This window comes from Scomber scombrus, chromosome 16, assembly GCF_963691925.1.
Source record: "Scomber scombrus chromosome 16, fScoSco1.1, whole genome shotgun sequence".
Classification (NCBI taxonomy): domain Eukaryota; kingdom Metazoa; phylum Chordata; class Actinopteri; order Scombriformes; family Scombridae; genus Scomber; species Scomber scombrus.
In genome coordinates, this window is record NC_084985.1 from 20,179,910 (window position 1) to 20,204,960 (window position 25,051).

General features: G+C 40.5%; 1 protein-coding gene across 1 annotated transcript in view; it reads right to left on the bottom strand.

Annotated features, from left to right (window-relative positions):
• Nucleotides 1-1,063: 1,063 nt before the first annotated feature.
• The window catches only part of csmd2 (CUB and Sushi multiple domains 2), a 240,549-nt gene continuing 216,561 nt past the window's right edge, over nt 1,064-25,051 (bottom strand). The window contains exons 53-72 of the mRNA XM_062436522.1: nt 24,863-25,036; nt 24,535-24,708; nt 23,677-23,850; nt 19,994-20,182; nt 19,186-19,359; nt 17,841-18,023; nt 14,268-14,444; nt 11,911-12,090; nt 11,451-11,624; nt 11,139-11,312; nt 9,842-9,915; nt 8,615-8,726; nt 8,143-8,322; nt 7,199-7,221; nt 6,638-6,659; nt 5,987-6,148; nt 4,824-4,936; nt 4,071-4,158; nt 1,665-1,797; nt 1,064-1,223 (exon numbers count right to left, since the gene is read on the bottom strand). Of these exons, the coding sequence (XP_062292506.1) occupies nt 1,064-1,223; nt 1,665-1,797; nt 4,071-4,158; nt 4,824-4,936; nt 5,987-6,148; nt 6,638-6,659; nt 7,199-7,221; nt 8,143-8,322; nt 8,615-8,726; nt 9,842-9,915; nt 11,139-11,312; nt 11,451-11,624; nt 11,911-12,090; nt 14,268-14,444; nt 17,841-18,023; nt 19,186-19,359; nt 19,994-20,182; nt 23,677-23,850; nt 24,535-24,708; nt 24,863-25,036 (2,840 nt within the window). The remainder of the gene's footprint in view (nt 1,224-1,664; nt 1,798-4,070; nt 4,159-4,823; nt 4,937-5,986; nt 6,149-6,637; nt 6,660-7,198; nt 7,222-8,142; nt 8,323-8,614; nt 8,727-9,841; nt 9,916-11,138; nt 11,313-11,450; nt 11,625-11,910; nt 12,091-14,267; nt 14,445-17,840; nt 18,024-19,185; nt 19,360-19,993; nt 20,183-23,676; nt 23,851-24,534; nt 24,709-24,862; nt 25,037-25,051) is intronic.

A 25,051-nucleotide genomic window follows, 5' to 3' on the forward strand; every position in this document is an offset into this window, starting at 1 on the left:
TCTCTCTTTGACTGACACAGGCCAACACGGCGCTGTCCACCATACAGTTCACTTGCACAGAGATCTCCGTTAGCTACAGGTCAATATCATGACATAAAGTTGACCTTAAAATTCCCTTTGGGTTTAGGCGGAGGGCGGTGAGAAAAGTCATCACAGCTTTGCTTCCAGCGTTACTCCTGCCAGCTGCAGTTTCAGGTGGAAGCTTTTCCTCAAAATGTGGAAAATGATAAAGAAACCATGTTAAGTTACAAAAAGCATTTTGTTGTTGGCATTGGTTACAGTTGTCATTGTCTTCACATGGTTTCCTTTGTTGTTTTTTTTCTCGTCTCCTGCAGGTAAGAGCTTTTGCCACTGGAGATGTTTCTTGAATGTATTTCAGCGAATAAAATAATCTTTGTCTTGCCCTCTGCTCAAGGAACTATAGATGTCCTCTGTTGGCAGGCAGGCGAAGATGTGGTGCACTTCTCCTTCCCTAACTGAATCAAGGATGATGCATGGATGTAAAAAGGGATGGGTGTGTAGGAAAATAACCAAACGTGGTTAGACAAGGGCAAGGGAAAGAGGAATTGAAAGCAAACCAAATACAGAGAGCAAAAATGAGCAGTTAAAATAACAGTTAAAGTAATTAAAGAAACAAATAAGAGAGAAATAACCAAAAGAATGGAAATGAGAACGATGAGGGAGAGAAGATACAAGTATTAATGTCATATTTTTAAAATCCTAAATAAGCAAAAAAAAGTATAAACAAGCTACAATGAGAGTCATAAAATATGAGAGATACAGATCGAAGGAAGTGCAAAGACATCACATGTTTCTCTAATTTTAGAAAGGGATGGTATAAAAGGTCTAGTTTGAAACTGGATTCTGAGGATCTGTCTTGTTGTTTCAGACGTTTTAGTACCCTGGATGTGTGACTAATTCAGGTTAGCAACAAAGTGATCATTACTTTTTTCTCTACTCGGAGATAAATGTGGATCCAAGGATGCCTAAAGCTCTAAGTCCAAACGGTATCACATTGGCAGGTGGCCTGGTGGTGTTTTCTTACCTCTGGAGGAAGCAGTTGCTATACAGCTGTGCACACTGTGCTGACTGTGAACTCTGTCTCATTGGCCATGATGTCAGTGGGTTGAATGTTGCGGTCATACATTGGGTTCTCGAACGTAGCTCGTCCATTAGTGTTCTCATGGCCCACGTAACCATTGAAGGGGACTTTGGGTCTTCTTCTGAAATGAAACAAATTAACATAGACTGCTCAGCTCACATTGATAAATGCTTAAACAATTAAATGACCATTCATATTTTCCTGATTGATTTTCTTTTCATGGAATAATTGATCAAATGACTAATGGTTTCAACACTTATATGGATTTGGTCCACGGATTTGGTCAAGTTCTCTGTATATTTTAGAAAATATGATTTTCTCTTACTGAGGTTAATTTATGCCTTACTAGATTAAAGAAATCCATATCAAGTTAATACATTTTGTAGAGTGTATGTGCATTTATGTTCCAAGAGAAATCAGGCAAAAGTAAGATTGAGAGGTGAAATAACAGAGGTAGATTAATCCTTGATTAAAGTGCTTCAAATTGAGATTTCTGTTGATATCGTAACGGAGCTAACGTCACAACGTCACATATCAAATATAACAATGATATAAAACTTACCTATGTTTGTAGAGGTACAGAGCAAAGCCTGCAATGATCATGGCTATAAAAGGCACTAGGATGGCTGCCGCCACTGAACTGCTATTGGAGGCAAAGTTGTAGCCTGGGTTGTCTCCCCTGGTATCTAAACTCTCTGCAAGAAAAAAGAGACAGCAGTGAGTCTTTACTTCTAATATGACTTCAGTACAATATGACTTCATACATTACAATCTAATCACATAAACACAATTCAAGTAAACTATCCTCCCCACCTTCTGCCACGAACTTGTGACAAATGTTTAAGAAAAAACAAACAGGAAAACACTGAAATAAAAGGAATTTTAATGACTTAAGAGGGCTGCCAGGAATGCTTCATTCATATGGACTAAGCAGACAAGTCACTTGTTAAAGTTTATTTCTATGCTTTATTTTAATCCCCAGCCCCCCCCACGAACGTCAAATTCCATTATCCTAACAATGACTCTTAATTACTGACATCAAAGGCCGACAGCTATTAAGTCATTTCAGATTCATTCTCTAATTTATGGAGGTGTGTGTGTCTGCAACAGCAACAACGGAGGAATGACAGCCCACCTGTTTGCCACAGAATGCCAAAAAAGCTCCAATAAAGAAGGAGTGACAAACAAGAAGGAATTCAATTAGCGGTTGCGGTGGTGTTTGCCAATCAACCCCCTGCTGAATGAACGCAAGCACACAAACAGATGCACAAACACACTCTGCACTTACACCACTGAGTTAAAACAAAACGGGAAAACGTCGTCAAACTGGGTAGGACTACTTCCAAGACATCCAACCCACCCCCACAGACTCACACATCCATTTGCTCACACATACTTAAACTGGCACCAGCCCCAGTCCTCAAGATTAATAAAGAGCTGTTTGCCCAATCATTGTGTTGTGGCTGGTCGTGGGAGAGGGTTCAACACCTGCTGTTCAGGCTTCTTTCTCATTTCCGCAAATTTTCACATCCACTTTCACTGTGTCCACAACTTTCACAGTGCATATGCATACTTAATCTATGTTAATAACACATAACGTACCTTCATACTTAATTCAAGATTACTGCTCGAATCTGATTGTTAAATTTTTTTTATACCTACATCACTCTCTAGTCTATCTTGCCAATATGGAATTCACTCCATCTGGCATTTACTTCTTAAAAATTTCTATGGAATCTGTAACCTTCATGAGCATCAGCACAAAGAAAACAGCCAAGGCAGTGCCACTAACATCATCTGCTTAACAGTTTACATAGATAACATAAACAAGATCAACATCACATATGGATATGTGTAGCATCCTGAACTACATCTTCCACATCGTGTGTGCCACAGGGACTACATGAGAGGTTCATGATATGAAGGCTACATGAAAAATTACATATTTAAATGTGTTAAGTGCCGGCAGAACATATGACTACATACTACATTTAATGTAAATCAGAGATTACATAGAAAGACTGTACTGCTGATGAGCAGATAATGTTTTAAATAGATTCATTAATTAGTTTTCTCTTTACACATACCATGTGCTTTTAACTGGATTGCAACAGTGGGTGGCAGCAGCAAACCAATGTTGGGAACACGAAGCAGATCTCCCAAGCTTTTTACAATCCAAAAATCATTTTTAGATATATTTGCTTAGCATATAATGCACAACTTAAAATGTGCACAAACACATTCTTTTTTTGATCTACGATAGGTGCTTTCATCATGTTAGACATGGGACTATTTGTAGGTTCAGGGGCATGAAACCACAAAGAAAATTGGGGGAATAAATCTCTCTCACAAACACATAACTGCTGGACTGCAGCAGCTATCTAGACCCATAGAGTCAGGATGTACGGATTTGTTGTATACACACTGTAGCAAAAATTGCAGAGAGAAGGATCACGTGGGTGGGATTTCTAGGTCACAAACTTAAAGCAGAATACATTGATAGCTGCAGCTTGTTGAAAATGATCTGTATCTAGGACAGCTTGGCTGAAGATGCTAAAGAAACCAAAGAATGACATGCAGCAAAGAATGGATGGTGTTAACTGTATCACAGCTATGTGATGTAATGTTATATGACATAGCAAATACTCCACAGGCATCCACACATGTGTACAGATGTCATTCTCTGACTATTAAACATGTTTTTGATCTTTGTGTCTTTCTGCAGTATTCACAGCATCATTCTCCATAAGTGTTTTTGCATTTGTAAAAGCATATAAATGACTCATGCAACACAGCAAAGTACAGGCTGTGAATGTACTTGAAGCTAAGCTTGAGAGCTCTACACGTATCTTAAGGGAAAGATTTTGGTGATAGAAATTCAGACAGGAGGAAACACACAGGCATACAGTTCCCCAAGGAGACCGCTTGGTCACAGTGGTTTCTATAACCAAATGAACAGCTCACTCACCCAGTCTCTGGAGACCAAATTGTCCAAAGCCTTTTCCTCTAACAAATCCCTGGTACACAAAGGAGTTGGATGAAGAGATGTAGGACACCTAGAGAGAGGAATAGAAGACAGACACTTTATGTGTCACATCCACGCTTTACAAAGGAACATATCATCAAAGTGTCAGCAGTTGGTGCACGCAGAAAATTAAATCATGTCACAGGAGCTGAGAGGGGCTCTTATAGCTGACATTTAATATGATGTTTTTCTGCTCAAGAGCACAAACATAAACACTCTCAGTCACGCTGCACACATGCAACCATGTTACAGGAGAGGCATACTCATACATAGACACGCATGTGTTTCGCACATAAAACTACACACAGCAGAACACACATATACTGTGACCTGTTTTGTTTTTAATTATATCTGGAGTGTGTGCGTATTAGAGGTGCCTGAGGTTGCGGGGCATAATATGGCAGAGAGGAGTGGAGGGGGTCTGTCGAGTCCTGATTACCAGGAAATGATTTAACTGACATTTTAATTAAAGAGAAAACTCTCTGTTGGCCCTCCATCTCCCCAGAGTGACAAGGTTAGTGTGCATGTGTGTTCGTGCATATTTCACAACATAGGTGTGTGTGTGTGTGTGTGTGTGTGTGTGTGTGTGTGTGTGTGTGTGTGTGTGTGTGTGTTTGTGGGTGGGGGTGTGATGTACCATATCCGCAGTTTAAAAGACACGTGTTGTATTGAACCTGACCCTGGGCTTGCACTTACATGTCCGTCTAGAGCCCAGTTGTCTATTTTGAACTTGTTGACAAAGATCTCCACAGGGCCTCTGATCTGGTGGACCTGTAGCAGCAGCTGGGCTTCCTCCTTCTTATATGTTCCTACAAGACAAAAAAAAGGTTAACAGTTTAGACCCATATACTAGGAATTCAGTAGCTAAACCTGATGCAGCCCTTGATGGTAGCACTGGATTCTCCCATCATGTTGTGTTGCCTCCTCTCTGTTCCTAGCAGCCCTGTTTTGTTATAGATGACAGAAATTCAAATTGCAGTCTGGACTGAAGCTCAAATACAACTATAATTTCAGTGGCACTTCTACCGAGACCATCATAGAAGACAAATAAATGCTTTGAGCACACATGTGCAACTTGACTTTTGACTGTCAGTCATTAGAATAAACCATTCATTTTCTCTTGTGAGTCCATTTAGTATTGATGACTCATGATGACAATCAAAACATTTGTATGAGATATTATTTATCCATGTGACTTCTGGCTTGTGATAAAGGTACCTACATTTTTTTTAATGAAACAATGGATAACTTTTGGCTTTGGTCCACACAAGTGAGCCAAACTACATGTACAAACACAATTAAAAAATCATGATAATTCATAATTTTTACTTAAGTGGAAATTTTGTGTCCAAATTTGTACGTGTTACATTTTACATGGATGGAATGTGTTTTTATTTATTTTTTGTGCAAAAACAAAATTATACCACAGGATGACTCAGCAACATTTATTTCAGAGGAAAGTGCTACACTCAGTTTGTAGCAGAGGAAAATAGTTATTACTACACTGAGATGAAGATTGATAGCACCCAGGTACAGAGGTGTGAAGTGTCCAGGCCTTTGCTGATGCACATTTGTGTCTTAATGATCACAGCTGTGCCGTGATTATGCCAAAGGGAAAAAAAAGAAGTGTGCTGTTCAGTTACAGCAGTAAAGATCTACTCCATGCAGCGACCACATTGATTTTTTGCTCCATCTCCTCACTTCAATTTATCTCACAATTGTCTGTTTAGATAAAACCAAACATGGGGGGTCTCCAATATGAGAATGTGTTCAAATAAAATTTTAAAGCCACCCATGGTGTGTACAAGTGAGTGTTTTGAGAAGGTTTGTACTGTGACTTCTGTTTTTAGTGTACCAACCAGCGAGTTTGAGTTCCACTCCACTGTGGTCGATGAGTGTCCCGTTGACCCGGTTGCTAAAGGGTTCAAAGGCAGTGATGCTGAGCATAGCTGGCTGCTTCTTCCCCAGGTACTCATAGGACCCCCTCCAGAGAGAGTTCTTAGCAAATACATCACCAGGGACTGAAAGAGGGATGGGAGTATCAGAGGAGGAGCAGAGTTAGAAGTGGCAAGAAATTATTATATATATATATATATATATATATATATATATATATATTGTGAAACTCTTTCATGTTAAGACACACAGACCACACACTTAATCCCGACATTTTAATGTTTTGTTGCTGATGTAGCAATAAATTGTGCCAGGGATGTCAAACAATGTGTCAGGTTTACACCTTTAAGCTGGGATGGGGAACAAGTCAGTGAGATCAGTTTTGCACTCTGGATAACAGTGACGAAAGTTGAACAGCAGCTTATTATTCTGACACACACTGTAAATGATATAGTAATGGATTCATGTATAAAGATCGATAACCCCTATCAGTTTCACTAAAGTCTACTTTGGGATGCCCTGCTGAGGGCTTACTGAGAACCGCTGAGAGAGAGGGAAAGTTAATAGAAAAAACATTTGAAACAAATGTACAAACAGACAAAGACTTGTTTTACCTGGTAATTTGGAGGGTGGCTCCTGCACTGTCCCCACTGGGCTCTTGCCACTTGGGCGATTATCAGCTGGGGAGCACAACAGCACAATAGTAAATGAAAAAAAAGATTTAAGTTCATCTTGTAAATGGGTAAAGTGTACAAAATAAAAGATCTAATCTTCACTTTGAACCCAAAAACTTTAAAGTAATTGCAGCGGAGGATGTCATCATCAGCACCTACTTCCTCCATGGCTAATAACCCCTGTGATGTCCAGAGTGAGGGCTGCCAGCGATAGGACTTGACTCATGCGTCAAAGAGCAGCCTGGGTGTCCCTGCGGGGCTACGGCTAAGTCAGAGACACAGTTTTGCAGCTTCAAGGGAAGCACTTTAATAATGCCTTACTACTCACACGGGGCCGGAGGACTACACCACAGTAGTAAACATACACCCACACAGACAAACAGAGCAAAGAGGGCTTTACACACAACTACAAACACAGACAGGTATACTGATGGTAGTTTATGAGCCCAAATATCACCTTACCTTGTATAAATGTATACAGACACAGACAAACACACATACACACACATTCCTCCAGCCTTGTGCTTTATTAGCTGCCAGTCTTTTGAGTCGTCCTTCCATTACTGCGCCCACAGGCGCTGTTAATATCCTGTATGTGCTAAAGCCAGTTCTCTTTCATGCCTTCAGTCTTAATGGCAGGGCCTTAAAAATACCCATCACCCTCTATATTTCAGCAACAGCTTGGCACGGAATCCATCACCTGGAAATCCCCCTCTAGTATGTCTTTCTCCATAAGCCATTAGCATTCGTCTACCGTAGATAATTGTAGTCGATGACTCTATTTTTTTCCTATATGTATTTTGGCCGATGCTTGGGGGTGTCTTAATGGAAGTCTATTTGTCTGCTAGACCTTGTTAACACTGCCGCACCATTTATAAGAGGTGCGTCTCCTAACCTAATCAATGGGATGCATTGGCCTAATCAGGTTTTGCACCCTTGTTAATTTTAAAGCTTGCGTGTGTGTGTGCATGTGTGTGTGTAATGCCATGCTGTGCAACTGTGTGATGGATGGACCATGCTACCCTGGCATGTGTCTGAGAATAAGCAAGTGTTAACAGAGCTATTCATCCACATTAGGTGAGTCCTTAATTTCCCAACCTCTGAGTCACCACTGAATCCCATGCTAGCACAGCAACCAGCGGTTTCAATGCAAAGTGATATTGGCATTATACATGTGAGGTGACATACTTGAAAGTTCAGTACATCTGTGTAGCTCCATGGGAAAACAGGGTGGCCATGTGTACACGTTTGTAGTATTATGAGGTTTGATGTCTGCATACATGTGCTTTCCAACACCGGCAAGTCATATGTAAACCTTGGCTTTCACTTCAGTCAGTAATTATTAATAAATTTAGATGCAGCAAAAACAACATTTTTGCATGTCTTTGCATATGTATGTTTTTTCTCCATGTTCCCTAATGAAAGTAATGCAACCATATTTATACCTGCACAGTAAGGTGGTTTCCCAGTCCAGCTCCCATCGGACCTGCAGGTCCTGTGCTCTGATCCACCAGCCAAGTAGAAGCCGGGCTGACATGTATAGATCAGCGTGTAGCCAAGGGATGGCAGTTCAATAGCTCTGACATCAGACTGGGCTGGCAACTCTGGCTGGCTGCAGTGGTGGGCTGGAGAGAGAGAAGGAGAGAGAAAGAGAGGGATTAAATGGACCGAAGAAGAAGAGAGTGGGGCTTTAGAGAAAGAAGTAAGGAAGAGAATATGAGCAGGAGAGAGATCAGAGCCACGTGTAAGAAATAAAACATAAGGTGAAAAAAAAGCCAAGGTAGAGATGTGGGGTCAAGAAATAATGTATGCAATGTGTGGGTGTCAAATTTGGAGAAATTAGAACTTTTGCTCAAGGTTATTTTCACTACTCAACTTTACATATGTTTTTACATTATAAGCAGAATGTGTACGTACCTATGCACTCAGGCTGAAAACCACTCCAAGTAAGGTTGGGTAGACAAGTGCGAGAAATAGAGCCTTGCAGCAAGTAGCCCTTTCTACAGCTGAAGAACACAGTGCTGCTGATCTGAAAGTAGACACACACACACACACACACACATGAGGATGTGAGAATATTAAATGTAACAGAAAGCAGAAATTGCACATAAAAGTGGCAGTTTAATGATCATTCTGGGGTTTGTTCTTACATAGTGCTCTCACATACAGAGCAAAAAATCATATATTACCCGTTGCTGTTTTTACGCTCTTGGAGCTGTAAGTACTATTATTATGTTACCAGCGAGTTGTAGAAAAACACAGCCAATTGTATCTTTTTTGATGGCAAAAAACAAAATCCCCCCAAAAACAACAAGGTCCTCTACTGCTGAGCCTCTACACTTGTCTGTAATTTATAAGGGAAACTAAAATAATGCTGACAGCTAATGTTTTTGTCATCTTTTTATAATGTATAGCTTTAGAAGTTGGAATACTTGAACCTGGTGAAGATAAACTTTGCTGTCATTTCCAAGTAAGGATAACTCATTATATGTGCCCATGAAGTGAAAGAATTAATAATAATTATGGCATAATTTATTAGATTGTTATGGAAGATGGTAGGATAAAATTGTGGGGATTTTCCAACATTGATTTATATTTTATGGGGGTGAAAATTAATGTTAAACATATTTCTTCATATGTTGCTAATATTTGTATTTATAAATAAAATGTCAGAATTGAATATGGTCTTAGAGAGTAATAATTCTGCTCTAATTTACCATCATAAAAAGCATTATTTTAAAAATATTAAATCATTTTGAGTTTTGTTGTGTGGACAGAATAACAACACTTATGCAATTAACCTACCCTGCCCCCTGAAATTCTCTATAGACAATAACACATGAGCCCAGAAGAAGAGAACATTATTAATATAGCTATATTATAACCAGAAAGAAGGGTCAGAGCTGAATGGTGTACTTTCTCATAACCTCAACTCTGATATATCCTTGATGTCCACACTGTGACAAAATGTATAGCACAGTGATAAAGGAGGAAAATACATCAGCAGAAAACAGTCTTTCAGGCTTTAATTTGTTTTCTTCTCTGATGCGGTTCAACATAAAGAATGGCATATAAAAAGGTTTCAAATCTTTCTTTTTTTTTCAATACATTAATTTAATTTCTTGTTCAACCACATATTCACACCTGATAGCCTTGACTGTTGTTCTGATTTCCAAAGAGAGGAGCGCCTGGATCTCCACAGGTTGTGTGAGTAGGATCTGTAACACACATACAACAATTCTATGATAACTACTCAAATGTTAAAGCAGATCCCATTTTATATATACATGTCACCCACAGCACACCTTAGAGTCATTGTATGTGAAATTGCATTTTTCACAAGCCTGGCATGAGATACTGACTGTGGGAGTGAAGGCCATAAATTACTGTATGCAGACAGCCACGCACACATGAACATGGACACACCTGCAATGCACATGTGTGAGTGAACCAACACCTACAAACTCTCATACAAAAATCCTGCACAAGTGATCTGAACCCACTATCAATCCCTTCTCAGAGCAGCTTACAGTATAACACAATGATAAACTCGCAGGCCTTATCAGTACACACCCTGTTAATGAATTAATTCACTAATGCCAGTTTTTCGACAGTCGTTAAACAAAGTGGCTGATAAATAATGCATAGGTAGAGGAGTAACTGGTGACTTTAGGCTATAATGAATTCATGTTTAAACTAATTGTTATTGTGTCAGAGGTTTGCATGTGTGAATATTTTTCAGCACTCCCTATATCTAAACAAACCTAAGGGCTGAAACAATTCATTTCATTTAATCTGGAATTTCTATCTGACCACATTTTCTGATTTCCTAAAGTGCTTCTAACTGCAGCATACACATGTGTCTTGCAACTAAAATGGCATTACTCTTATTTAAGGATGTTTATTGCAGTGGGGACTGATATGTTCTGCTGACACAGGGCCAATACAAAATGTTTGATACTCAGTCTGCAGTCTGCCTGTATTAGCCCTTAAATATCTCCACACATTGTATGTCTGCACTGTGCCAGTGTAGATGAAAGATTTGGCTGAACCTACCGTCATTTTGAAATAGAAGTAATAAACGTTATGGGTTTTTTAATTAATTATCATAATTGAAAAATAGAATCAATATAGTTTGTTAGCTAGGTCAAATGCTTGTTGTTCTTTCTTTGTAGGAAAAGTCAATCAAGACAAAGGGAGTGAGTGTAATGGAGCACAGTGCAATTGTCAGCTAATAAGAAGCTTATCCCACGCTAATACTGTGCTGTTAAAATGTTACATGAAAGTTATGAAATATATTACCCAAGGTTGTGTGCTGTGGTTGTAGAACACACACTAGTGCTAACAACCACATCACTCTTTCAAGTCATTCTATTAATTATTACACCAAATATTGTACATTCTCAATATGTCAGAATATACCGTAAAGAGAGGAACTTACCTATACAAGAGGGTTGTGTGCCACTCCAGGTGCCATCATATTGGCAGTATCTCCTGGTAGAGCCCACCAGGACGAGGGGAGGGTAGCAGGAGAAGGAGACGGAGGAAAGGTAGGTGAAGCCTCTGTCCTCCCTCCTCCCCTGGGCCGGCATCCCTGGGTCTCCACAGAACACAGCTAGAATAATAACCATAACCACAGATAAGTGGGGTGAAATATGTGACACACCCAGTTTATATTGTATATACTTGGGTGACAAAAATGTCAGACAGATATCAGTGACATGTAATATAATTCCAGCATGGTGCCACTTACGGAAACACTGTGGTTTCTCGCCACTCCAGTTGCCGTTGCCCTGGCATGTTAACACGGTGGGAAGGGACAGCTGGTAACCTTGGTTGCAGGAGTAGCTGATGCTGGAGCCCCAGGTAAAGTCTGTGCCGACAACCTGCCCGTTTGGGATAGTGGGTGGTGGACCACAGACAATTGCTATAAGGAGAGAGGAATTAGAGGATTTAATGTATATTGCATACCGCTTTAAATGATGTGGTACTTTCTAGTCTGAATAACCATTATTATCATTTAAAATGATGGAGAAAAGATAATTCTGAAATAATGCCAAGAGGCCAAAGTGGAATTAATTATGTAACCCACCCATGATTTCACACATTTGCTCCTTTCGCAATCACTTATATGCTCCTTTTCTGTAGCTGAAGCCATCTTCTGTACTCATCTCACTACTATAATGTAATTCACATCATCCTGCATAACATACCTTTACAGAGAGGTTTGGTGCCATTCCAGGTGCGATCCTTGGTGCAAATGAGAGTGGAGGCCCGGTCAGCATCCATGTTGAACCCAGGAGAACACTGGTAACTGACGGTGTGGTTGTAGATAAAATCACTCCCCAACCTGACCCCATTGGCTGGCACTCCGGGATCACCACAGTTGATTACTGCATAAGCAAACAGGCATGAATAAGTAAGAACAAATGAGACCAAGTGGAACAAACAGACCAAGGTGACTAGACAGTGTGTTTGGTTAATGAAAACAGAACAATTCAAAAGGATACGATGTCTAAGCCATATTATTTGATGGTTTAATTTGCTTTGCATTTGATTGTACTCAATAAACAAGGAAATCAATATGACACACACTTAGGATGAAATAGAAGCAAGTAAACAAACAAGGCGCTAAGGATGGGTCCTCAGAATTAATGAACTGTTATGTGCACCCGACCCAAGCAGTTCAACTCACAATCCAGACTTGACAATTGAAAAAGCAACGCACTTTATGCGTCTTCACAGGTAATTAGCATTAATTCATTCATGAACAATCACTGTTATATTTTTACCGTATGCACATAAAAATATTACTCACCATTCATCTGACAGACTCTTTAATCACAGTCATCCACAAAATGACATTAGACTACTCTGTGAAAGTCTGTCCTGTAATCTGATTGTGTAGTTATGAGATTTTAGGATGCAGAGACTGCTGCATCCTAAAAGTCCAAAATGAGCCACATTTCTCCTTGATTATACTTTTACATCCTGCAGGGAAAACATTGCGACTGAGTAACAACAGTGATAATTCCACTGTGTGACTCAGCAGCATCATAGCTCAGCCCTGTTGTAAATGTCTCAGACAGAAAATCCAGGGTACAGAAGGACAACTTGCATTAAGTTGCCTTGGGACAAAAAGGTATTATTAAGTGCATATGACTAACATGCCAGCAAAATTCCCAGTGGGGTAAGGAAACTGGGCCTCTTGGAGGTGTAGTGTCGCCTCTTGACTGAGCACAAACATACATTTCCATTGGGCTGGTAAGAGTGTGGCGCCTGGAGCCACAATGTCTGTCTAGCCCTGTAAGAATATCTATAAGGAGGTGATACAGTGAGATAATATCTCCTTTTGCATAAAAATATTCTCAGATGATCGCTAGTGCTAGGAGGATTAAAAGATTCCAATACAATTACTAATTATCTGTACAAAACATCTGCTAAGAAATGTAGTCAGAAACCTAACCCAAGTATCTTGATTACTTTTGTTACGTTTGGATTATCTCAATACCAAATATGCAAATAAGACAAAAGATGTAAGACAACAGAACAATGTAACCTTAGGAAAAAAAATGGGGAACCCCGGATTTTTAGCATCAAACATGTGTCCTCTGTTCAGTGTATTTTTAAAGAAAAAACTTGATTTTCACTCATAAAATTCCAGCAGTAGCCTATAGACAATGGAAGTGCACAACACACAGTGTGCATTATAGAGAACATTCTCAGGGGTAGCGTCTGACAAAACAGTGCTTGTCCCACTGGCTGTGTGAAGCTATCACACAGGTATACTATATGTCACAGCGGGGATAGACCCCCTGCCAGGCATTATGCCCACTCTACGAGAGCTTTGTCCTCCTCCACAGCTCTTTCAAAAGGGAATTGCAGTGGCAGACATATGTGCAGTGGCATCATGGTCGTCACTGTGTTCTTTTATTTGGCTCTATCAGCGTGATACGTTTTCTCTAACTCATTCAGTATTCCTTTTTTTCACCCAGTAATATAGAAATCATTCATCTTGAAGTGTTTGTATTCACAGCCCCTTGCATTGTTGAGGGTGTTCTATCAAAGTGCGACCACGTGTATCCTTTCTCTCATATGGATTACCCAGTTCTGAATTCCATAATGGTGCTGCTTAAGTTTTATCCTTTCCATTCAGAAGAAACGTGATCTCTAAGTGACCTCTATTTTCCAGGGTCTTTGTACAGCTACTGCCTTTGTGAGACATGATGATAAAGGGCTATTAGTCAGACCTGTGTCATACAAAAATATCTGCTCTGATATGCGGTTAATATGACAGATTATTTCCTATTTAATCTGTGTTACCATTCTCTAAAAAGGCCGGCATATGTATTCTGCTGGTGTCAGAGCTGTTCACCAAACTGCAAAGTAGACTGTAAAATACTACTGCAGTACACATAAAGTTGAGAGGCCAGCAGGTAGACAACTCAGAAATGTGTAAAAGCCAAAAAAAGGGAAATCATCCTCAACTGAGCATGAATTTCCATTTAAATGTAAACGAAACTACATATAGATTCACTAAAGCTCTTTCTCTATAAGAGCTGTTAATTACCAGAGCACTCGGGCATGTTGCCGGTCCAGGTCCCGTTCACAGTACAGTGTCGGGTAAGCAGGCCAGTAGAGTAGTAGCCCTCCCTGCAAGAGTAAGTAATGGATCTGGAAAATGTCAGGCCATCATGGATCAGGATCTGGGCATTCCGTGGAGTTCCCGGGTTTCCACAGGATATCACTGAAAGAAGAGAGAAAAAGAGACAGCAGCAGAAAAGATTAGGTAATGTTCATTTACAGACTAAGTCCTAAGTGACCAGAGGGGAAAGAGGTGTGAAATAGAGGAGGAAAGTAGATGTTTGAGGTGAGTCTTCAAGGGTACTGGAAACAGAACCCTTGAAGACTTTGCATCATCGGAGCCCTTTTGGAGAGATCAGAGATGAAAGTCTGAATTATGGATGAAAACCTTACTCTCCCCCTCATTTTACTCCTTTTTTCTATCAACTTATCCATTTACCCTGCCCACCAACCCAAGTGCCTACAACTTCTATTTTTCTATTTATATTCTATTTATATTTTTGTACAATGTAGTAGTAAATAAAATTGAGTAAACTACTGTATAACTTCAAGTCAGTGATCACTAGAAACTAAACAACAAAACTCTTTCATGGAGAACTTTTAGGGAATCATGAAGATCTTTTCTTTATAAGACTAAGACCACTTTTATACTTCTAAAATGTCCCTATATGTAGAATTTATCTAGAAATTACACAAATGTATGTTTTTTCGGAATCGAACCAGGGACGCTGCTTTTACGTAGCATGCGCCGTAACCACTCAGCTACCAAGGTGCTCAAAAAATTTAGGTTTAAAAAAAAAACTAAATTCCTTTATATTTCCACCCAGTTTGTTTTCCCTTCCTCCGCTTTTTATTTTCATCCATCCAACCCTACCACCATCCTCTTCATCTTCCCCTGTGTCCTACTTCATAAGTAAGTCCGCTTTGATGGGCATATCCTTTGCTCAGAAAATCCCTTGGTGTCTGTCCGGCCGCCAGCGATGGTTCTGTTCATTACAGTCTCCAGCTTGCCCCGGGCCCTCAGAGCCCTGTGGGCATCACCCTCCTGTAATGACCAGATGTGGCCTGGCCCTTGAAGTCTGTGCCAACTGAGAACAGGTGGACAACCTCAGCTAGTGGGCATACCACACACCAGAAAGGGAACGAGACAGAGTGAGGCAAGGGAGAGAGGTGGTGGTGTGGAGAGAGGGATGTATGTATGTATGTATGTATGTATGTGTGTGTGTGTGTGTGTGTGTGTGTGTGTGCTCATGGGGGTGTTAAGAGCACAAGTGAAAACAGCCTGGTAGACAGGATGAAGTTTCTGGAAATAAACACACTGTACACACTGTTGAGAGAAGGAAAAGGGCCATGTGATGATGGAGAGTAAGAAAAGAGAAAGGAAAAAATAAATATTATATAACTGAGGATAGTAAAACTTGCCAACTCAAAGTTTTTGGATAATAATAATAATAATAATAATAATAATAATAATAATAATAACAATAATAATAATAATAATAATAATAATACTAATAATAATAATAATAATAATAATAGGTGTGATTTATATAGCGCCTTTCACAAACCCAAGGACGCTTTACAATGGATAAAACAAACAAACAAATAAACAAAACAAACAATTAAAAAAAAAAAGACTGAGCAGAAGATAGATGGGTTTTATCACTTATTGTTGCTAGGAAACACCCACCAGCTTAACATGTACTATAAATAAAACGCAAGTTAGGCAAATGAAAAAGAACACAATGTTAACAATTATAAAGTTCATACAAAACCCAACAGAGTTAAAGCATACAAACTACTGATGGTAATTGATTTACTAACGATGTACGTCATGCTTAATTCAAACAACTCAAACTTGAGATCATCCTTGACATCTATTTGACTTTTCTGCTGCACACAAGATGTTCCACAATAGAAAAAAGAAGGTTTGCACAATAGTTCCTTCAGCATTTGTAATGTCTTTGTTTCAGCAATAATAATGGATAGCTAGGGGCCACATGACCAAGATTGATTGCTTGTGTCTTTGCACATATACAGTAGTACACATTAGGACATTTTCTTTTTCAGGTGGTGCCTGCAGAATGGGTTCAATGTTGCACAAGGGCAAAAATTGGAAGAGATTGGAACATGCAGCACTAGCCACAAGTTGCAAGTGAAGGAGGGCTTAAAATGTGCAGTTCAGTGATAACATTTGTCTGACATCAGCTAGCTACAAAATGTAGGGATGGTAAAATATAAATATTTATTAGCAAAGTAACCACATTTTTATAACATTTCTCATGTTCATGGTTAACTCCAATTGAGAATATTATCTGGGTTTCTGAAAATCTGAAACTATAATAAAAATCAATGCCTGAAAGTGTTTGCAAAACTGCAAATGCGGTAGGAATATTTAAACAAAATGCTTCAAGATTGCTAGACAGAAACAAGTTACTGAATGGTAAATGTCTTCAGTGCATTAGAAGTTCAGTGAGCATCATTTTCTACTTCAACTCCCCAACTGGTCTGTTAGATAATGTGTTCATTCATTATTGCTCTTTTTATTCCCCAAGAAGTCCATCCGTTCATTCATTTCACAACACTTGTCAAGGTTTACATTGCAATGGTGGCAATTAAAACAGTAGCCCACACATGATTTTCCTTGGCTCCTCATAAGGAATCCCAAGGCATTTCCAGGCCAGATGGGATATGTAATCCCTCTATTGCCTTGTGGGTTGACTCCGGGGTCTCCAGTTGGACGTGTCCAGAATACCTCCACAGTGCTTAGAGGAAGGCATCCTGATCAGATTCCTGAACAACCTCAACTGGCTGCTTTCCATGTAAAGGAACTGCTTTTAAAACCAAGCTATTTCTTGATATCTACACTCTTCACCCTGTCCCTAAGGACCTTTATTCATATGGTAACTACCAAAAGCTCAAAGCCATACAGTGGGTGAGACTTTGAATGTAAGTTGACTGCTAAATTGAGAGCCACACCTCAGTGTTCAGCTACCTCTTCACCATGAATCGGTGGATATCACCCTAATCCTCCTATTGATCTTATCTTATCCTCACCTCACAAGACCCCAACATTCTTAAACTCCTTAACTTTGGGCAGAAACCTTGAGATTCTGAACAGAATCAGTCATAATGCACAGGCTTTGTGGAGTCCAGCATTCACTGTGAACTTACTTGACTTATCACAAAGTAAGTGTACACAGCTCTAAATTGGGTCATACAAGGACCAGATGGTCAGGAGTAATGATCTCGGTACCACACAATCCTACAGCTAAAGCCACAGGATCAGCTACTTTTGTCCAAGTACACAAAACACACAGAGATTGACAGCTGACCTCCCATGACCAACCCAGTATCTCTGTGAGGGTGAAGGGAAGGGAACACAATTCTCCTCCTGAAACCAAAGTCTGGTAATTGGCACACGCCTCCTTTCTATCACTTAGGCACAAACTTACCTGCAAATGCTTTACACTGCAATCAAGAATCATGTTAAAGTTCATGTTTTCCAGAGAAGAAAGAAAAAAAAACGTACACTGTAAATAATGTATGCATTCCTTACCATGACACTCAGGTTGAGTACCCAGCCAGGTCCCATTGGCTAGGCAGGTTCTCTCTGGTGAACCTTTCAGCATGTAGCCTGGCTCACAGCTGAAGCGAACAACACTGCTCACTGTAAACTCTTCCCCCAGACGGATACCGTGCACAGGAACACCTGGGTCTCCACACAGCCCGGCAGATTCTCCTGGAAGGATGAAAAAAAGAAAAGTAGTAAGAAATATAGCTTGTACTTTTTTATAATTGAGACTAGAACTCATATGGTGAACATACATTTGAAATGTACTGTCTATATGAGTGATTTTTTCATATTAAAACACAATAATGATTAGAACAGGAGCCTTCCAATATGCGGAAAATGTGCAATACCATATAATTTCTCATTCCACTGATTTGACATATATTGTGTCTTGCTTCATAATTTCACATCCTCCATTTCAAACAATCAAAAACCATTTTGTAATGTGTACTGCCTCTCGCTCCTCCTTTTATAAGGTCCCGGTCAACATCACTTTAATAGTGCATGTCTAAGAAAGTCGGGCAAATCTTTATAAAAAGGTTATGTTTATTGCCTGTTGAGAGAACACTAGCAATCCCTGAGATATATATGAATGCTGTGAAAAGTGACATTAAACTGTCAGCTAGCTATTTTATTGTCAGCTGGCTTATAGGTGTGTGCGACAGTTTGTGCATCTCTGTCATGGGCTTTGTTTGTGTGCATTTCTGTCACGCCTTTGTGAATGTGTAGGTATTTGTGGATTTGCATTAGCATGTGTGGACACCCCCGTGGTCTTTCACATGTGTGAATATACTAGGAGCCCTGGAGCGAAACGCTGTAAGGGCAGAGAGAGTATGGGGGCTGATGTCTTTATAGCGGTCCATAACCCAGCTGAGGTGTGGGCGTCCCTGTTCCTCAGTCTAATATGAACAGATTAAAGCAGTTTTATGGAGGACACTCTTTGCCCTTGAGGCGAGCAGAGCAGACAGGCAGGACCATCTTTGGTCCACCTACTTCACTCATTACTTGCTAACAGCTGCCGCCAAAACTCTTTATTTGTTGGCCTGGTGTTACGAGGGCATCAGTGCAACTGGATGGTGATATTACATCTGAATTAATCAAGTATTCGAGGAAGAAAGAGGGAAGAGGATGATAAAACGGGCTATGACAGCACATTAATCCAAATATGATGGAATGCTGCTGGGTCTGGTTCCAATCTTTTTGATTTTTTTTCCTTTTTTTTTTAGTTCATTTTATAGATCAAGTTAAACGCTGTTTCACAAAGCAGGATTATTTTCAGTTTCATCATCGTCTGAACCATCATGGTCAATCTGGGTGTAGTTTTCCGTACCGGAGCAGTGTGGTGGCGAGCCGCTCCACTGGCCATCCAGCTGGCACATGCGCGTCGTGTTGCCGATGATGCTACGCTGGCCGATGCAGCTGTAGCGGATGACTGAGCCTACTGTCCGACGGTCGCCCGAGATCTGGGCATAGGGTGGCATGCTGGGGCGGTCACACAGCACCACTGTCCAGTCAGAGTAGAAAGGTGAGAGAAAGAGACCAATGAACAAGTGAATGTTATAAGCAAATGGGGAAGAATAAATAAATATACCAGATATTGGATATATTTCCTCCTATTACTAGATTTCTCAATATCATACAAGGTTATACCAAAGAACAAACCAACCAATTTAGACTGTTTAGAATAAAAAAATAAGAATACGTTGTTTTTTTTTTATGAATGGAAGCAAACAGACTAAATAAAAAAATAATCAATTAATCATAGAATTGAAATATTAAATACTTAAGATTATTAAAAACCCACTATTGAGTCAAAAGAACATTAAATATCACTGCTATTAGGTTACATTTATCATGATCGCAGCTTTAACTGTCATTACACAGTAAGGTAACATTGTTTTGTGGTCTTCCTGTCTCAATTTTGGCACAACAAATGACATTTAACTTAAATGCCAACAACAAAAGATTTCTATTGCAGGAGGATCATCATTAAATATTGACTTTTTTGCAGGTGGTTACTGGGGAGTGTGTGGAGGGGCTTTACAAACCACATTATTATATAAAATGTCCTCTCTTCCAGTTTTAATAAAAGTTACATTCATGCAGTGCCACTTACAACCGACCCCTGTGGTACTCACACAGGCACTTGGGCAGGGAGCGGTCCCAGGTACCGTCCCCCTGACAGGAGATGGAGCTGGTGCCCAGCAGGTAGTAGCCAGGGTTACAGCGGTATGACACAGTGGTCTGGAAGCTGTATCGATGTGGCCCGCTGGGCAGCACCTGCTTGATGCTGTTCTCTACATGGCCTGACTCTGTGCAATTTACAACTGGAGAATTGGGATCCAGGACATGGTGGGGGAGAGAATGAAAGAGACAGAGAGAAAAAGAAACTATTTAGTAAGCATTTCAGGTTAATTAGCAGGATGCTTAATCTGATGATGATGGCTTTCTGTTTACACTGCATAAATGCAGGTGTGTCACTTTTAGACAATTTGTGAGCTGTGTTAACAGAAAATAAAAGTGTATTGACATTTTTCCATCTTTCTTTGACAATAAGGCTGGAAAGAAGGGAGCTTGTTAGAGATTGTTGTCTGATTATGACAATGTGCTGTGTTTATGACTGTGACACCCATACAAGGAATATTAAACAATCTTTCTACAAACATTCCCTTGATTTCACTCCACGGTATCTGTCCAGTCCTTTTCTAGCCTCATCCATCCATCCGCCCCAATCCAAATGAAGTAGGAGGCAGACTCCGGAAATAAACATTTGCTTCATTAGAGCCAGTCTCCTGCTGGCCGCCGTGGTGCAGAGATGGTGATGGATGGAGAGCTCACAGGAGAAGAGGCACCATGTCAGTTTAGCACCAGATGGAGAGAGTTAGGGAAGGGGAGAATGAAGGATGGAGTGAGGAGCGAGGGACAGCGAGGGGGGTGTGGTACAGAGTTAGAGAAGAAGAGGCCCTGATGGTGCAGAATATATTAAAATTCATGACAGAATGTCAGGCTATGATTGCTACCAACACCAATCCATCTTGAGTGTCTCATACAAGGCATGAACCAAAGCCTTACATTGCCTCAACAAAGTCAGAGTACACTGAGTAACAGTTGCCGTCTAGTCTATAATGTGAACTACAACTAAATGTGTACTATAATGCCAAAACTCTAATGGCTTCTATAACACTGTCTAGGAGTGCCCACACAGCCATTATGCCCAGTTTTCCTTGCCAGTCTCGCCCCCACGATTGTACCTCTGCCACAGCCAATATGAACCCATTGTATGCTAATGTATCTAAAAATTTGCTAAATTCCATGCTCCCAAGCTGGCCAGAGCAGCTAAATCATCCCAAAATACATATTATAATGGATTCCTTCTTGTAGAGTGCTGACCCGCAGTGCCATCATTTACAACTTGCATACTAACACTACAAAGAGTATTTGAAGCCGTGGAGGTGCTTCAGCACGCAACTTTCCAAGCTTGGAATTCAGCTTTGAATAAATGTTCTTGGGGAACAGGCACAAAAGCGGTCCAATAGTCATCTGAAACGACTGACCTCCTGGTAAATGTTTTGTGTGGCCCACTGGGCAGCGAGAGAGAGGAAGCTAAAAGGATGAAAGGAAAAGAAGAATATAAGTGAAAGGGGGTAGAAGGGCTGGGGTAATTCATCTCTGTTTCACTCAGAAGTAGGGACCCCGGCCACCCTCTCCTCCTCTTGGCCTCCTGCCAAGTAACGGCCCTGTAAATGGCGTGTCAAAGTGTGTTTTTCTCTGTCCGGCGTCCCCTTGCCTTTTATCGTTGAAAGACAAATAAACACACACGCGAGTCATCCAAAAAGGGTGGTGGTGTGGCTCTGTTGCTGTGGACTCAAATTGGTGGTGATTAGAGAGGGATGGGAGACTGGGCTAGGCTGGTGGTGCACTCCTGCTCCCTGCATTATTGATGGAGCCTACAGACTCTTGTAGTTAAAATCTGGACCATGGAAATCATTACCTTTGTCTGACTGACTCCTGCCCCGCCCTGCCCTCTTTTCCTGCCTTTCCATCTACCCACTGCTATAAAAGAAAAGCTGATGTCTTGCCTTAGCTAAGGCTGGGGTGAGATGGATGCAGCGGATGTCATTGCAGCACTTATAGTTTTCCGCTCAGGGAGGAAGGGCACGGCAGACCAAAAAACGTCTGGAAAGCTGTAATTAAGGTGATAAATCTGATTGAAAAAAACACCTCTAAGCTACTTATGTCTCCACATCGTCAGTGAGGATAATGTGCCATCAAAACAGACGCCCACATGCACCCACCCACCCACACATACATACGCACGCACACGCATGCATGCACACACACCAAAATGCATCTCAGAGTCAGCATCTGCACGGAAACAAGGCCAATGCTAATATGATGTCACTACTAGAGCGGAGAGATTTAAAGCGTATGTCTGGGAGAAATATCTCGCCTGCTTATGTATACAGCAGCCAAATGTACTTCTCCCTTTTTTTTAACAACTAAAGAAAGATTCATCTTAGACTTGTAGCCTCCTCATCCCTTCATAAATGTCTTAAAAAAGGGCCAATTCCTTTCTCTTCATATATAAAACAAACTCATGAGTCAATCCATCACTGGTTCTGTCACTGCCTTGTTACATTCAGGGCCCGACCTCACGAGCGGCCCTTTTCTGTGCCTGTCAGAAAGCCCTCGGTTAGCGGGGACTTAAGAGACAGATGTGGGTGCCGAGATACATTGCTTGTCTGCAAAACATTGCCAAATTAAAAGTCCTTGCCTTGCACATTCAAAGCAGAACAGGGTACTTCTTATTCTCAACAAAAACCTGGATACAGGTCCCAAAAGGCTGCTGTCTCTTATACAAGCTCAAGGATCCTGTGATTGTTCTGGGCTGTCTATGCATGGTTATTAAGCACGCCTGTTTCCCTGACAGACAGGTGAACCTTAGGGTGTAACAGAGGTAACTTGGCTGAGAGGAAATAACATCATATGTAAATATTATCCGGAACCTCCACGGACCATGTGGTTGAGCATGGTAATTAAATAATCCAGGCTTCTCGTTGGATTTTCATTTCAATTTCCCCTAATATGTGCCGTTTAAACTCTTTCTCCCTACGGGTGTCACTGCGCTTCATCGCCGCTGTCTCTGTGATTGAGGTCATTGGTGGTCACAGAAGATATGACCTTGCGCACTACAATAGGTAATTTAATACCTTCTCACACAAATGGATGAAAATACAAAAAGAGAACCGTTCCCCCACAGGCAAGTATGTGGAAACTGGCACACTTTGTTTGACAATGTCCTCACTCTGTGCATTAGGTATGCACAAAGCTGGTGTGTGTGGCTTATTTAGCTCTCAATTTATTCACACAGCATAATACATGTAAATAACAATGGGAGTTGCTCTGCTACATCTATAAATAGATAATGTAGCAGTGCTATGATCATACATCCATTTATATATTGTTCTCATATTGGAATGGATAGATAAATGTGCAGTAAACTTTCAAATCATCGAAGTCTCAGAGGACATTTTGATTAATTGTTCTCTCATATTCATAATTGTGCCGTCAAATTATTGATCACCACTCTTAATGAATCTGTTTTGTTGCCTAAAATCAATTATTTAAAATATTTGTGTCTCAGTGCCTACTGGATGCAATGACAGACAGGATGAAGCACATGTCTTGCATCAGTGCTGGTTCTTTGCAATTACAGTATCCTCCCATTCATCTGTAGTCCACCGTGACTCCCTCTCTGGTTCTGTGGAAATCATAATGCACATGCATTTACTAATACGTTGGGCATTTACTTGAAACTTACTTTTACACTTTGGGAGAGCATTACTCCACTGCCCGTTGGCCTGGCAGGTAGATTTCACAGCCCCCTGTAGAACATATCCGGTATTGCAGACAAAGCGCACAGCATCATTTAAGTTGAACTGGGTTCCTTGGGTCATGCCAAAGGTAGGATTGCCAGGGTGGCCACATGTGATGGCTGAGAAAGGAAAAGAATAATCATGGTCACACATTTGTAGAGCAGTTTAAGGAATTTCTGAAATGTTTAATATCAAACTCATGAATAAACAAGGTCTGGATTAGCAAACAGTAATGTACTGAATCTAGAGTATTGAACCAACCATGCCCCACATCAGCTGCACTGGCTGCATTTCTCCCTTTTCATCACATGCCACTAGTAACATCATCTTGTGAAATGATTTGTATTATTGAATACAGTGAATTATTTTGGAGTAATGACCACATCTTCTAAAGCATGGTAAATCTTAGACATGAGGCAAAGATGGCTTTACAGGGTATTTTATGAAGAAGCTTATGCAGGAGCTTTCTATAAAAATATGCATTAACAGGAATTAATTGGTGATCAGTATCAGTTCGCTCAAGTCTAATGACACTAAATTGGTGGTTGGTATCAGCCCTAAACTGGCCTGATCAGAGAATCTCTAGGTAATATGTCTGCACTTATTAAAAATCAGGAAGTAGCAACACTAATAAACTGGTAGGACTACTTTGTCTTCTAGTTAGTTTTCTAGCTTACCAGTGTTCCTATTAGAAAAAAGTAAATCTTAAGCCCTTGTTGTTCATTTGAGCATTTTAGTCTTAACTATCAACTATACAAGCCATAGCTTTACTAATACCAGATGATTTAGGTCTGGGTACTTACGGACACAAACAGGAGTACGTCCTGACCAACGGTGATCCTGTTCACAGATCCTCACTGATACCCCGATGAGCCGAAATCCTGGGTTACACTGGTACACAACACTACCTCGATAGTTATAGTTCTCCCCAATGATCTGTCCATTCACTATGGGCTCAGGAGTACCACAATGGCCAGCTACGGAAGAGTGAAGAAGAAAAGAGTCAAGGTCAGCCTTTTTAATCCTTTAAATAGCATGAAGGGTTTTTCACTGATGTTTCTAATCGGTTTAGTTCCAAAGTGCAACATTTTACACAATGTTAGCATCACTTTTTGGTGATGGATATCTTACCTAGACACTGGACCTGTGTTCCACTCCAAAGCCCATTTGACATACACTCTCGCACCCGAGAGCCCACCAATGTATATCCTGTGTTGCAGGAGAAAATGGCTGTGGCTCCATACACAGTGAGTGTTCCAATCTTGTTGCCATTTGGTGGAGTCCCAAGGTCCCCGCAGGTGATGACTGAAATGACAAAAA